We start from the raw sequence: 13,099 nt of genomic DNA, 5'->3' as shown, positions 1-13,099 counted from the left end.
TAGAAGAGGTGGTCCATTCGAAATTGGGAGGAAGAAAAAAGGTGGATTTGTAATGGATTTGCAGAAGAAACAAAGACGTCCGTCTTGGACCCGTGAACCCGTCCCGAACCGGCCCGTTTCAAACGGGTTGGGTTAGGTCCGGTTCCAAATCTTAGAATCATTCTACCCGGCTCAGCCCGCCCCGGTGTATTTTAAAACGGGTCCGGTTTGGTCCCTTCAAATTTGGGCCCGGCCCGTGCCCACCCCTAGTATCCACTTGTATTAATACTTTAAATTAACGATCGAATTAGTTCATTGTATTCATATAGGATCCAGGAGTGTAGCTGTAAAAAATCATCAAAATCGGAGTTAAAACTACCGTTAAATCGTGATTTTTCCTTTATAACCGTCGAAATTTTTTGTCCCGTTACTTGATCTCTGCATATTTGTTTTTTGCCATTTTTGGCGTATGCGATCTCGAAACATATACAAACAAGTTTGACGGTTGGATCGTTCAAATTAGTTTCGTACAATGCGTTTCCCATCAAAACGATAGATTCACTAACACTTAGAGTTTATTTATACTTTCATTAAGTATAACATAAGATTTTGTGGTATCCACTTGTATTAATACTTTAAATTGATGATCGAATTAGTTCATTGTATTCATATAGGATCCAGGAGTGTAGCTGTAAAAAATCATCAAAATCGGAGTTAAAACTACCGTTAAATCGTGATTTTTCCTTTATAACCGTCGAAATGTTTTGTCCCGTTACTTGATCTCTGCATGTTTGTTTTTTGCCATTTTTGGCGTATGCGATCTCGAAGCATATACAAACAAGTTTGACGGTTGGATGCTAAAGAGTGATGGACTTGGCGTATGCGATAAATTTTTTAATAATTTTCTTAAAAAAACAAATTACTTTGCGCGACGCTTTAATGTAATCGTCGCTCAAAACCACTTTGCGCGACGTCAAATTGTATACCCACGTCGCGCCAGTTGAAAATTTTGGAGGTAAATAGTGAAAGTTAGGCGCTTTTTTTTTTTTCAATTTTCTAATTTTGGGAACCTTGAACCCGTTCACCTCTTTCTTTCCAGTTGAAAACCTTGAACCCTTCCATCTTTACCGTATTCATCTCTCTTCCAGTAGACGCATATCCTCTTCCCATAGTCCTCATCTCCTCTATCTTTCCCTCTGGCTCCATCTTTCCCGTTTGGGAACCCTGTTGACTTCATCTCCTCTATCTTTCCCGTATCTCCCATTCCCATAGTCCTCATCTCCTCTATCTCTCCTCTTCGCAACCTTGATCCCCAAATCTTGAACCCAGACCTGTCTTCCCTCACTCTTTCCCGTATACCTATCTCTTCCCTCTCATTCTAAACGACGGGCAGCCACACGATCGAAACCGACGGGAATCAACTCCCAAAATCAAGGTAAGGGTTTCTGATGCAAATGTTGGTCTGGTTACTGAATTTAGTTGGTCTGATGCAAAATTAAGGATGAATTGATTTAATTAATTTACTGAATTTAGTTGGTCTGATGCAAATCTGGGTTTTAGTTCTTAAGCTTCACTGGGTTTGGTCAACTGCCAACCTATCTAAGCTTTGTAATGCACTCTTTCATATTAGATAACAGTATCTTTTTGTTTATTTTCAGTTGATTCAGTCACGCATTGGTTTGCAACAACCGTACTTGGTTTGCCTCGTATTCAGTCACGCATTTAGTCACGCATTTGTTCAAAAGATAACTCAAGGTTGATCCAGTATAAGGTTATCCAATGATTCCAATCTGGTTTCTCATATGATTTTATTTTTGCTTAGCTGATTTACGCGTGTTATTAATTCACCTTTCCTTTTTTCGCTTTTCTACTCTTTATTTTCTGTCACCTTTTAACATACCTGAAAATGATATGAATGCATACTTCAATTTTCAAGGGCAAAAGTTTCTAGCAAAAGTTAGTCTTCACAAGGTACTTGCAGATTCAATATTTTGCTAATGCATTTTAATTGATCAACGTATAAATAGATGCCTTCGCAACATGCTGCTATCTATTGTTAATACTTTCGACCTGTCGCTTGGATAATGGTTTTGTTCTTCTGGTTCACAGGTAAAAGTCATTTTCTTCTCAAAAACAGGGGTGCGTGCTGCTCCATTCATACGCCAAACTGCTAAAAATTATTGGAGTCATGCTTCTTTTGCATTCGTGCTCTGGTAAGAAGAGGAATTGTCCTTTTGGTTTAATTCTTGAAAGAGTATTGTTCTCCAGGTTCTCCAGATTTTCAAAATATTATGTGACTTGAGTCTAAAATAACACAAACACTACTATTGTGAGTTTAAACTTGAACTATTACTATAAATTGGGTACCGAAAATTATGCATCTTTGATTTCATAGGAACTTATATGCTTTCCAACAGGTTCGAGGTAAAATCTACACCTGCTATAGTGATTTTGAAAGATCCTGGTGTCAAACCTGTTGTGTACCACGATTGTACATATAATTGTTAGTTTGATTGCTCTGGGGAGTTTGGTATTCGAAATTGGTTTTGGCTTTTTAGTCTATGAAAATGATTGCTCTGGGGAGTTTGCTATTCGAAATGGTATATTGGGAAGTATATATAATTGTTAGTTTGATTCATATAATTGTTAGTTTGGTAAAACCGTAGTTCCAGGTTGAAATTCTTTTCATTTCCGTTATTGCACCCTTTTAGAAAATTAACATTTTGGCATTTTACAGGCAATAGAACTATGGAAGACAAATATGAGGCATCCTCAGGCATCTGAGGTCGTCAACAAGCACATAATATCGCACTTTGTTCTTCGGCTAGTTTATTGCAAAACGTAAGAACTTGTAACATTTTATTCTCGTAAAAGATTTCCTTATTATATCTTATTTTATGTTGTTAATTTTTATTCTGCATAACAGAAATTTTCCTTTTGCTTATTTAATTGGCATTGACTTACATATAGTATTCATGCATGTTAGATGTATTCTGGAAAATCTTGTTCTTTTAGATAGTTGTTGTGAAAAACCTGTATTCTTGTTCTGAAGAATGAGCCCTGCATATGGCTTTTCCAGATTTGTAGGAAGTGTTAACTTTTCACAGGGGATTGAAACTAGAAAACATTTGATGCACATACTTATATATGATATGCCTGACTGCTTAACCCACTGCCTCGAGCTATTACGGTATTACCTTAGATGAGAATTTTACTCAAAAAGACTTAAGCAGTGCAGGACCCGACCATTTAAATAATAATTTATTGTTTTTGTTATTTTATTTAAGCTTTTTTTAATAATTTCTTTCAAATAGTCGCACTAACCTATATATTGTATGTTTAACAGAAGAAATCTATTGCTGGCAAGAAAGCTCGGGACTCAAAGACACTTCTCCACCATTCCGGTTCGAAGCCCTTTTCGTATAGGGTTGAGGCACGACGTGAGGTAAAAGTATATTAATTTTGAAATTTTATACAATTTATTTTTTATTATTGATTAATAAAATTTTCTTAATGTTTTTTTTTTCTTTAGGAGGGTTCTAAGTTCCCACAGATTGACCTGTTCAAGCATGTTTACGTTCATCCCAACAATGAGAACAGTGACCAGCTTTATGTAAGTATATGTAATTGTTATTTTTCTTATTTTTATGAATCGTTCAAATATTATTTATATTTTGTTATTAAACATTATATGTTTTTTCTTTATTATTACAGGGTGATATGGTGGAAAAGAGCATTGCTATTCTCCAAGAAGCAACATCGCAGCTTCCCCCAGAGACCCCGATCGAGGACGTCATTGTACCCAAGGATGCAGATGTTCAGATCGTGACTGAGGTCCTGGATCAGAAGTTCGGTCGTCGTCATGGTAAGGTTGTTCGGTATACGGGGAAGGCGGGGGTTCGTGAAACGGGTGCCTTTTCTTCCAGATTGTCCACAGGAGAGGTCAATTCCTTGAAGGAGGAAGTGACAACCCTAAGAGGTCAGGTTGCGGCCCAGGACGACCATATTAGGGCCCAGGACGAGAGGATGAATATGATTGTTCAGGCCTTAGCGATGTCCGGCCTCCAAATCCCGACGATGCTAGCACCTAATGTTGCTCCACCTTCGACTTCCCAGCCATTTCACCCAAACGATACCGAGTAGCATGATGTATTAAACTTAGAAGACTTGCAGTTTTTTATTTTTTTTGTTCGGACAAACGTACATTTTCATATATTCTATAATTAATTACTTTTTCTTGGTTTATTAATTATTGTTTAGAATTTAATTATAATATTTATTAAAAATTAAATAAAAAAAATATAAATGACAAAAAAAAAAAAAAGGTTTGCGCGACGCAGTGCCTACCTATGTCGCGCAAAGCTACTTTGAGCAACGCAGGTCCTACGTCGCGCAAACCCTTCCTTCACTGCCTTTGCGCGACGGTTCTTGCGCGTCCGCAGTAACACGATATTATCCGCTTTGAACCCTGACCATGCCCTCATGGTTTTGTTTCTGGGAACTCACACGAGACCTTCCCAGTGAGTCACCCATCCTGAGAATGCTCTCGCGCGAACTCGCTTAACTTCGGAGTTCCGATGGAATCCGAAGCCAGTGAACTCTCAAAAGATCTCGTGCTAGGTAAAAATGAGAATATACATATAAAGCTTACAGGATTCACTCTCCTAAGTGATGTGGGATGTTGCAGTTATGGTCTTGATTTAAATTGTGAAAATGGCTTAACTGTGAAATTCCCGATTGATGAAAATTGCTATGAATCTAATTACAAAATTCAATAAAGCAGAGAAATACACCAAATTCATTAAATTATATACATTGAGGTCAAATAACCAAATCAAGGAAGTAAATATAAAATTCTTAGCAAAATACACTTTTGCATGTTTATAACTGTACGTACAACTGAAACACAACTCCTCTTAGATTAACTATTGTCGTCTGCAAGAGAAACTATGGTGGGCTAGGGTAAACGTGGTTGCTGATGATCATAATCTTATTGGTGCTGGATGCTTTGGCCTTGTCTCCATCGTCTGCCAAGACTCCGGCAGAAGGGGAAGCTGCAGTAGAACTAGTAGGGCCTGGAAGAAGAGACCGGAAGCATTGGCGAATATTGTCGAGAATCAAGCTTTTAACTGATCTTCTCTTCGCTGGAACCACACCCCCAGGTTTTGGTTTGAGGCAAAATGGCTTCCCTTCTGCTGAATTTATCTTCATTTCCATCTCCATCTCTCTCTCTCTCTCTTCACAGTGTGTCGTGATAATTTATTTCTGAGTATAATTCCGGATGGGTTTAAATAGAAAAAACAATGTTACTGTAGTTGTGGGAAGGAATCGTAAACAACTAGAAAGGAAAATGCAGATAAACTGAGCTATCAAAACGACTAACTAGTTTCGTGCCATCATATCCCTATCAATGTCGGCATAAGGTGAAATAAATCACATCAATGGACTTAGAGAATCTCCAATGAGCTCCTTAAATGAGCATATATATAATATTTAGGTAGAATTTAAAAAATCAATTCCAATCATGCTCCCTATTCAAGATAGGGATTCATTTAGGCTATCTCCAACCGAAGGATGGTTAGATGGCTCGTTTTAGTCATCTAGCCCTCCAAGAAATTAATATTTTAATAAACAGTACAGGGCCATATTTGCTTCCATTTCCAACCGATGGCCAAAATACCATAGGGCTCGTTTTAGCCATATCGCAAAAAATCGTCTTCAACTGAGGGCCAAACATAATTTATTATTTAAATTTAATGTTATTTAATGTTGTTTCATGTTACTTTAATTAATTTAATGTTGTATAATGGCTTAGGAAGTTATAGGAAAAAAATAGAATTAAAAAAAAACACACGTTTAAAAAATTTTGTAAAAAAAAACTGTAAAAAAAAAATTTCAAAAATAACAGCTAGCTGATGTCAGCTAGCCATTGTATTTGAAATTCGGCCTAGCATTACTGTCGGATATAACCGACATGAATAATTAACAATACTGTCGGTTATATCTGACAGGAATACTCAGCCCTCTGGCCTAGCCCTCGGTTGGAGACGGTTTTCGGGCTATTTTCGGCCCTCTGGCCCTCTAGACCCTTCAGTTGGAGATGGCCTTAGGAGCTCATAGTGGTTCTCTATAATTAAAATTAACTGTTTTAATATTATTTTAGATAAATAATTAACTTCTATCGGCTAATTATTGAGTCATAGTCATTATAACTCTCTAAAGTAGAGAGCATGATTAGAGTAAGGGGAATTTTATTTGAACTCAAATGACCTTTTTCTATACCCAACTTACTCTCTACACCCATATTATTTTTTACTAAACTAAAAATATCTCTTTAAACCCAAATTTATTACCTAAACTACTACCCTCACGAACCCAATTCAATATATAAATTTATATTTACACCCATTCAAAAATAAAAAACCACAAATTCATTAAAAATTTAATCTTTCCAGGCTAAAATATTTTCTTATGCAATAACGTACCTGGAAACTGATTGCATCTCAGCTAGCTAACCACTCGTACAACGGTCATAAGAAGCATTAGGAGTCGATGGGAGACCTACTCTTAGTTGATAGATATTCGGATTACAACCACATATGTAAAACTGCTGGCCACAGATTCTGGATCTTCAAGTTGGAGGCAAATGAGAAGAAATGGGTTGAGCTTGGGGCGGGAGTTTTGGATGATCGAATATTGGTGCTGGGGGATGACGGCTGCTACTTCGTGTCTAGTCGGGATTTCCCTGGATGCAAGGGGAAAAGCATTTATTTCAACGAGCCTTGGTATGAGAAGTCGTATAAGCATGAGCTAGCAAGAATGCTACCCCGATTTGGAGTGTTCAGCTTAGATTCTGGCAGCAGCAGCATCTTGCGGCTAGCAGATCTTCCGAGTTCCGAGAACATGTTTTGCCCACCCCCAACTTGGACTTGGCCTGCAAACAAGCCATACTCTTTCAAACACAATCATGGGGAAGATTCCATATCAACTTCAGAACCTACTTGTATTAAGAAATTAACTTAAAAAATAAAAATTTCCATATAATGACACGTGAGCATAATAAAAAATTAATTTTCCTTCATTTATATAATGATACATGAGCACAAATGGTGTTTTGGGGATGCAAACAGACACCGGCAGATAAAAACAATAAAAGGGATGGTAGTAGGATAAACAAAAAGTGATGGTAGGGTTTAATGGGTTTATTGATAAATTTGAGTTTTATTATTAATTTCATTTTGTACTTAATAATAATTATGCAATAGGGTAAAATAGACAATTAACAATTTAAATCAAGTTTGGTGTAAAAAGTGGTTACATGAGTTTAAATAAAATTTCACTTAGAGTAAAGAGCTTCTAGAATAAGTTTTAGAATGTTTTAGCTAAAATTTTGTTACAAAAACACTTTCATTAATTTAAAAACATTTGCAAGCGAATTCACTGTTCAGATGATCATCAAATGGTGTTATAATTCACCTAAATTAATTATACTAAATGTATATGCATTTTATCAATATATTCCAAAAGTACGACGTATCAATATTTATAAGAATACACCACATGACAAGTATTATAGTTCCAACGACCCAAAAAAAATTACATTCCTATGACAGAAAAGGTCTGCCAAGAATTCAATACGTAGGTTTTGCAACTTCCATGCACCATCCATTTTTATAATACGCATAGTATTTTGTTAAGAATTCAATTTGTTGGTATAATACACATATTTATGCTGAGAAGCATGACTCAATACGCATAATACGAATATAATTACGACCCCATGAGTAATAAGTACTCGGGTGGAAGCTTCCTCTTTAAATGGACTTGAAAGCTTCCTCTTTGCCATATAAAACACGTTTTCTATTTGTTTTTCCTCAAAAGAGTGTAAAACACGGCTAATCTGTCATTTAACAGCATGCTACAAGTGGTTTGCCCCATAGATTTGATCGATTCAAATGTGTGCGTCACCTTATCACCCCTTATGATCAATGGCGGATCCAGGAAATACTATTAGGTGGATTAGTAAAAATAGCGCGCGCAGTGCGAAAATTTTTTTATACTAGAAATAGCATGCATATTATCATTTCATCGAGTCTTGGTAGGCCTGAAGTCATTTGAAAATGCATACTACAGACATGTTAATGTAAGCAAGGGGCAGCACCCAAGGTATTCATGGACATTCATCAAGTTTTGGTAGGCTTGAAGTCGGTTGGAGGGCAAGTATGAAGCCAGCTCTAATCTTTAAAAGGGCAACGCTCAAGGTATCCATGGACATTCACCGAAATTCGGAGGGTCAGCACTTAAGGTGTCTATGGACGTTCATCGAAGTTCGGGGGGTCAGCTGACCCCTTGCCCCTTAATGGATCCGCCAGTGCTTATGATTATTGTATTTTTATCATACAAATTTTAGTATTTTTGTTTATTTTTTTAATTATTGTTTAGAGATCGTCTATACAAAAATAATCAAAACAATTCTTTAGCCACATATATGTGTCGAATAAATAAATGGTGTCGGTATCAAGTAACATATTCATGGTGAACCGTTCATTTATTAGATACATTTATAGATGATTGAACGTTCTCTAATTTGATTGATATTTTTAAAAGATAATCTTTAAGTAATGGTTAAGAAAATAAATAGTTCTAGTTATGAAATTTGTATGGTGGTGTACTAATACGTTATTTGTAAAGAATGAACAAGGTGGTGCACCCCCTTAAATGGATTCAAATTCCCTTGTTCCCTTGTTTTCATTATTTGTATGGTAGTTTAAAATGTAGCAGAAAGTATATCAATTCAGCAACTTGTGTTCCTTAATATTGTTACCCAACAATAATAATAATAATAATAACTAGCAAAAGTCACACACTATGTGTGGTGAGATATATATATTTTAAGTAATGTTAGAGAGACTAAATTTACAGATAAAATTTTGAAAACTAAAGGACATGCAAGTTGATGATTAATTTATTATTTACACGTTGATAAACGTGCTTATTCTTATTGGTGCACATCATTTAATTTGCAAATTTAGTGTCCAAATTTGGTCTCCCTAGTATTATCCATATTTTTTTTATATTTTTTTAAAATATTTGTATTTTTTTTATGGGAGGAGTTATTTGTTTTTAACATGTTGGCAGACATCCCAAAAAAATAAGGGTTGGCAGTTAGGAGGGAGAGAGAATGAGTTGTGAGGGTATTGATAAAGTAGCATAGCTTTAAGTTTTAGAAAAAAAGCAGAAAAACTTGTTTGTACAAAATTACTTTAATAGCCACATTGTTTTCTTTTTTATTATCTTCTTTTAGTTTTGTATTAAAAGGGTATATAAGTAAATTTTATTAGTTTCTAGTTGACAGATAGTGTTTTATTAATATATACTTTAGATAATAACAACAACAACAATAATATTAATAGTAATAATAATAATGTTCCTCAAGCGACGCTCTCTAGGTTTAACATTCTTCTACACTTTTCTCCTGCTTAATTATTTCTCTTTCATATTTTTCTCCAACATACATAATAGGTGAGATTGCTAATTATTATATAATAAAGATTGAATCATATGAGAGCATGCATAATGTATGCAAATTAACCTAGGCTAGTGTCATTTAGCATTAAAATTAAGAAAAAAAATATCAAACTTTTAACGGGACATATTAGCTAGCGCATAGTAAAATAGCCCAAGACTCTTCAAGGAGCCAGTTTAGCTACATCTCTTGCCCACAGCTTTTTTAAAACTAGTTATCTAACTAACACTTTTAGCTCTGCCCTCTCACATTATTAGAACAATAAAAGAATTGGAAGATTAGATTTAATGAATCGTGCATGATAAAAAGAATGGTGGATGGTGGATGGTGGATGGTCAGTCATTTTCTCACATTAATCATTTTGGAATCTTGCATATGTTCGTCACGGTTCATATCACCACTGCCGAATGGTGGATGGTGTAGACCGGTCCTCCTCGATAATGGCAATATTCCAAACCCTGTATGACGTATATATGGTGCAGACCGGTCCTTCTCAGTGCTTACGCCCCTTGGTTCCCACACAAATTAAAGGCAGAAAATCTTTGCAAAGAATTCAACATGTAAGGTTGTTTTGTAGCTTTCCTCGCACGTTCCTTGCAACTTTTATGATAGGCAATTCATTAGGCTTTAATGGCATGCCTCATCAATTCACTATTGTAAGAATATCGGGGCAGACAGACGTGACCCGACATGTTTCAAAAGCCATAAATATTGTAGAACATGACCAATCGCCAATGGGTTAATAATTTTGGCACCATTGAAGAATGGTCTTTGGTGTGGAGTTTTACTACTGCTTCAAATTAGTTCGAGTTCAAATTATATATACAAGGGCTGGGTATTTGAACTTTCATTCAGGACGATAATTAGGTAGTCGGCAATCCACAATAAATTGATACCTATTGTAGGCATAATTTACTAAACAATTATGGAGACCAGAAAGAAGAAGGTGTGGCATAGAGAGAAGAAGAGAGAGATGTGTAATTGTGGGTGTGTTCTATTTCACCCCATTGTGTCTTTATTTATAGTAGTAGGATAGGTAAAAACTTTTCCCTTTAGGATTACAACATTTAATAGGTAATCACCTCCTAATAGGAATATAAGAGATATTCCAAGATATACTAGGATTTGCACAATCACATTCCTAATCTAATAGGATTGCAACACTCCCCCTTAAGTGTGTAAATACTCAAGTAAATAGCGCATCAAGTCTTTAGTGATGAAGCAAGTATAGTTGATGAAGTCGTCGCCACAATGAGCGAATGCAAGTCTCAAATCAATGGAAGAATGCATAAAAAATAAAACTCACAAAACCTTGCTATGGTAAAACCCAAGGTGGGAGAAAAACTCATAGACTAAGGAGAAAAGTGAGAAGTTACATCAAGTCAAAACTATACGTCTTTTGGATGCAAGTAGAAGAGCTCATAAGAGTATGATCAGCCCAGGATGAGTTCCTCGTTAAAACCTAGTTAGGTAGCAAAAACCCAATGGGAAAAATGCTTATAATCGTAGGGAAAAAGAGTACATTAAGATCAAGTGAGTATACTTCTGGATACTCCCCCTAAGTTTGACATAACTTCCATATGAGAACTACAAGCATTGCGTATGATAGTTAGGCATACCAATTCCTCGGACAAGCTTATGGAAGGTTGACTTCGGCAGTGACATCGTGTAGAGGTCGGCAAGGTTGTCTGAGATCGGCTTGCATGACTTCAATCTCCTGATGTTTTGCTGATGTAGATGTAGACGCAATATGTCTTGGTGTTGACTTCGTTGATGTATTATGGCTTGGTTGGGTTGATACATGCGGCATAATCTTCACGGATCGTTGTCGAGACTCAACGATGGATGAAAACACAACAAGTACTTTGAATATGCTCAACAAGAACTCCTAACCATGTCTCACTTGTGGGGTAGTGAAGTAAGGTGGGTTTTGGAACGATTCGAAGATTTCGCAACTAAGTTCATATCGTAGACCTCCAAGATATTAGGATATCCCTAACGGTAAAGACATAACCATTTGGGAATTTTGCCTTGTGTGGGTTTGATAAGTAACCTGCGTCAGCATAACAAACAAGACAAGCATCATTTCGAGGATCAGGGGGTTGGATCCGCTAAGATGCATTGGGATTTGCCTATGTAATACCTTCAGGGTACGTCTTTAATACCAATTCAGTGGTTGCGTGTAGGCGCGGTGTTGCATCTTTACCAAGATCAATAGCGAAGGAGATGTCCTGTCTAAATACAATGACCTAAGTACAACGAAGCGCAAAATTGAACTTAGATATGGAATTTCGGATTCCATAACCTCTTCAAGGGTCTCATTTGCATATAACTTATGAACGATCATAGGTATACTCAAGGGTAACCCATTCAGGGTGTAGTTCGATTGGTAGACCAAAATATCGTCAGAACAATGCTTCAACTTCAGGTCAAGGCATAAACGAGTTTTCCCAAGATCCTTCATCTCAAATTCCATCTTCAGGTGCGAGACAGTTTTCTCAAGCTCTTCCGGAGTCTTAGTGAGATTCGTGTCAACGACATAAACTGTAACTCTAGCAATTTGGAATAAGACTTTATAGTTTAACACACAAGGGCATAATTTGTCCCTGACTGATCAAATAATTACTTAGACGGGTATACCACATCCGTCGGATTTTTCAATCCATAAGTGAACGCCTCAAAAGGAGTTAAGAGGGTGTTTCGTGGTTTTGGAACTATTTGAAACAGTCCATGTAATTCTTCGAGAACTTACATGTAGATCTCCGTATCTATATCCCCATGGAGAAAACACTAACCACATTTCATAATGCTGTTATCAATCACAGGACGTTTGAGAGAAACCTTACGCCCTAAGGCGTGCATTATATTGCACTATTTCATTCATCTCATAATGTTTCCTTTCCCACTTGTAACACAACAGGGTTACCTTGGGCAGTGTAGGAATGACAGGTCCAATACACACTTTGGTAAGGAATTTGACCTGGATTGTAACTTTAGTTGTCCAATCAGTTCTATGTTATCACTTAATCAACGAAACATGGTCTGATATCGTCGTTATTCATTTATGTCAGTAGCTACCATATAAGTGAAAACATCGTTGATGATAATCTCATTTCAATTCCATTTAGCTCATCCAAACTAGTATACTGGACCAAAAACTTTAAGTCTCGGGAGAAATTCGGATTAATCTCATGAGATGGAAATGATTTGAGACGGCGATCAAGTTTAGATTCATTTTGTGAAGTGCCTTCCTCTTCTAGGGAAGTGAATCCTACGAATCGAGTGATCTGTCGTGCTCGAGGCCAAGATAGATTGATTGGCTATACGTCGGTGTACCGAACCATTCAACATGGGAGTTTAAACCGTCTAACAGGGGCGACACACCTTCCAAGGATGTTTACTCGACGTCCGTTAAGTACGTATATCCTTGCAGGCATGTTTGTAGTTGGTATATGATCTCGTCACTTTAGCTAGATAAGAGGAATGCGTCTGGAGCAACATTCTGAAATCTAGAATTCATTGCACTTACTTATTATACTTGTGCAGTATGGGGATTGAGATGAGACATAGTGGGCAACGTCCACGCAAATTCAC

At 36.6% G+C, this 13,099-nt stretch overlaps 2 protein-coding genes and 1 long non-coding RNA gene across 3 annotated transcripts; 2 read left to right on the top strand and 1 right to left on the bottom strand.

Moving 5' to 3' along the window:
• Window positions 1–2,063: 2,063 nt before the first annotated feature.
• On the top strand, window positions 2,064–4,224 carry LOC126584411 (uncharacterized). The gene is made up of 6 exons (XM_050248805.1): window positions 2,064–2,088; window positions 2,375–2,470; window positions 2,765–2,820; window positions 3,326–3,424; window positions 3,512–3,592; window positions 3,694–4,224. The coding sequence occupies exons 1-6, from the start codon at window positions 2,064–2,066 to the stop codon at window positions 4,120–4,122; spliced, it is 786 nt and encodes a 261-aa protein (XP_050104762.1). The 3' UTR covers window positions 4,123–4,224.
• Window positions 4,225–4,767: 543 nt separating this feature from the next.
• LOC126586886 (uncharacterized) lies at window positions 4,768–5,416 on the bottom strand. The gene is made up of 2 exons (XR_007610923.1): window positions 5,363–5,416; window positions 4,768–5,244 (listed from the first exon to the last, which is right to left on the bottom strand). It is a non-coding gene; the product is annotated as an uncharacterized LOC126586886 (long non-coding RNA).
• A 1,115-nt stretch (window positions 5,417–6,531) lies between these two features.
• LOC126584410 (uncharacterized protein At1g65760-like) lies at window positions 6,532–7,002 on the top strand. Its single transcript, XM_050248804.1, has one exon. The coding sequence runs from the start codon at window positions 6,532–6,534 to the stop codon at window positions 7,000–7,002; it is 471 nt and encodes a 156-aa protein (XP_050104761.1).
• Window positions 7,003–13,099: the final 6,097 nt, after the last annotated feature.

The sequence above is a fragment of the Malus sylvestris genome, chromosome 10 (assembly GCF_916048215.2).
Source record: "Malus sylvestris chromosome 10, drMalSylv7.2, whole genome shotgun sequence".
Lineage (NCBI taxonomy): Eukaryota > Viridiplantae > Streptophyta > Magnoliopsida > Rosales > Rosaceae > Malus > Malus sylvestris.
This window is presented reverse-complemented; position numbering and strand designations above follow the sequence as displayed.

Excerpts from the sequence above, each read along its gene's own strand:
- LOC126584411 (XM_050248805.1), top strand. The coding sequence starts at position 2,064 with ATGGTTTTGTTCTTCTGGTTCACAG. Across the intron at positions 3,425-3,511 it reads GGGTTGAGGCACGACGTGAG|GAGGGTTCTAAGTTCCCACA; the intron begins GTAAAAGTATAT and ends TTTTTTCTTTAG. Across the intron at positions 3,593-3,693 it reads AGAACAGTGACCAGCTTTAT|GGTGATATGGTGGAAAAGAG; the intron begins GTAAGTATATGT and ends TTATTATTACAG.
- LOC126584410 (XM_050248804.1), top strand. The coding sequence starts at position 6,532 with ATGGGAGACCTACTCTTAGTTGATAGATATTCGGATTACAACCACATA.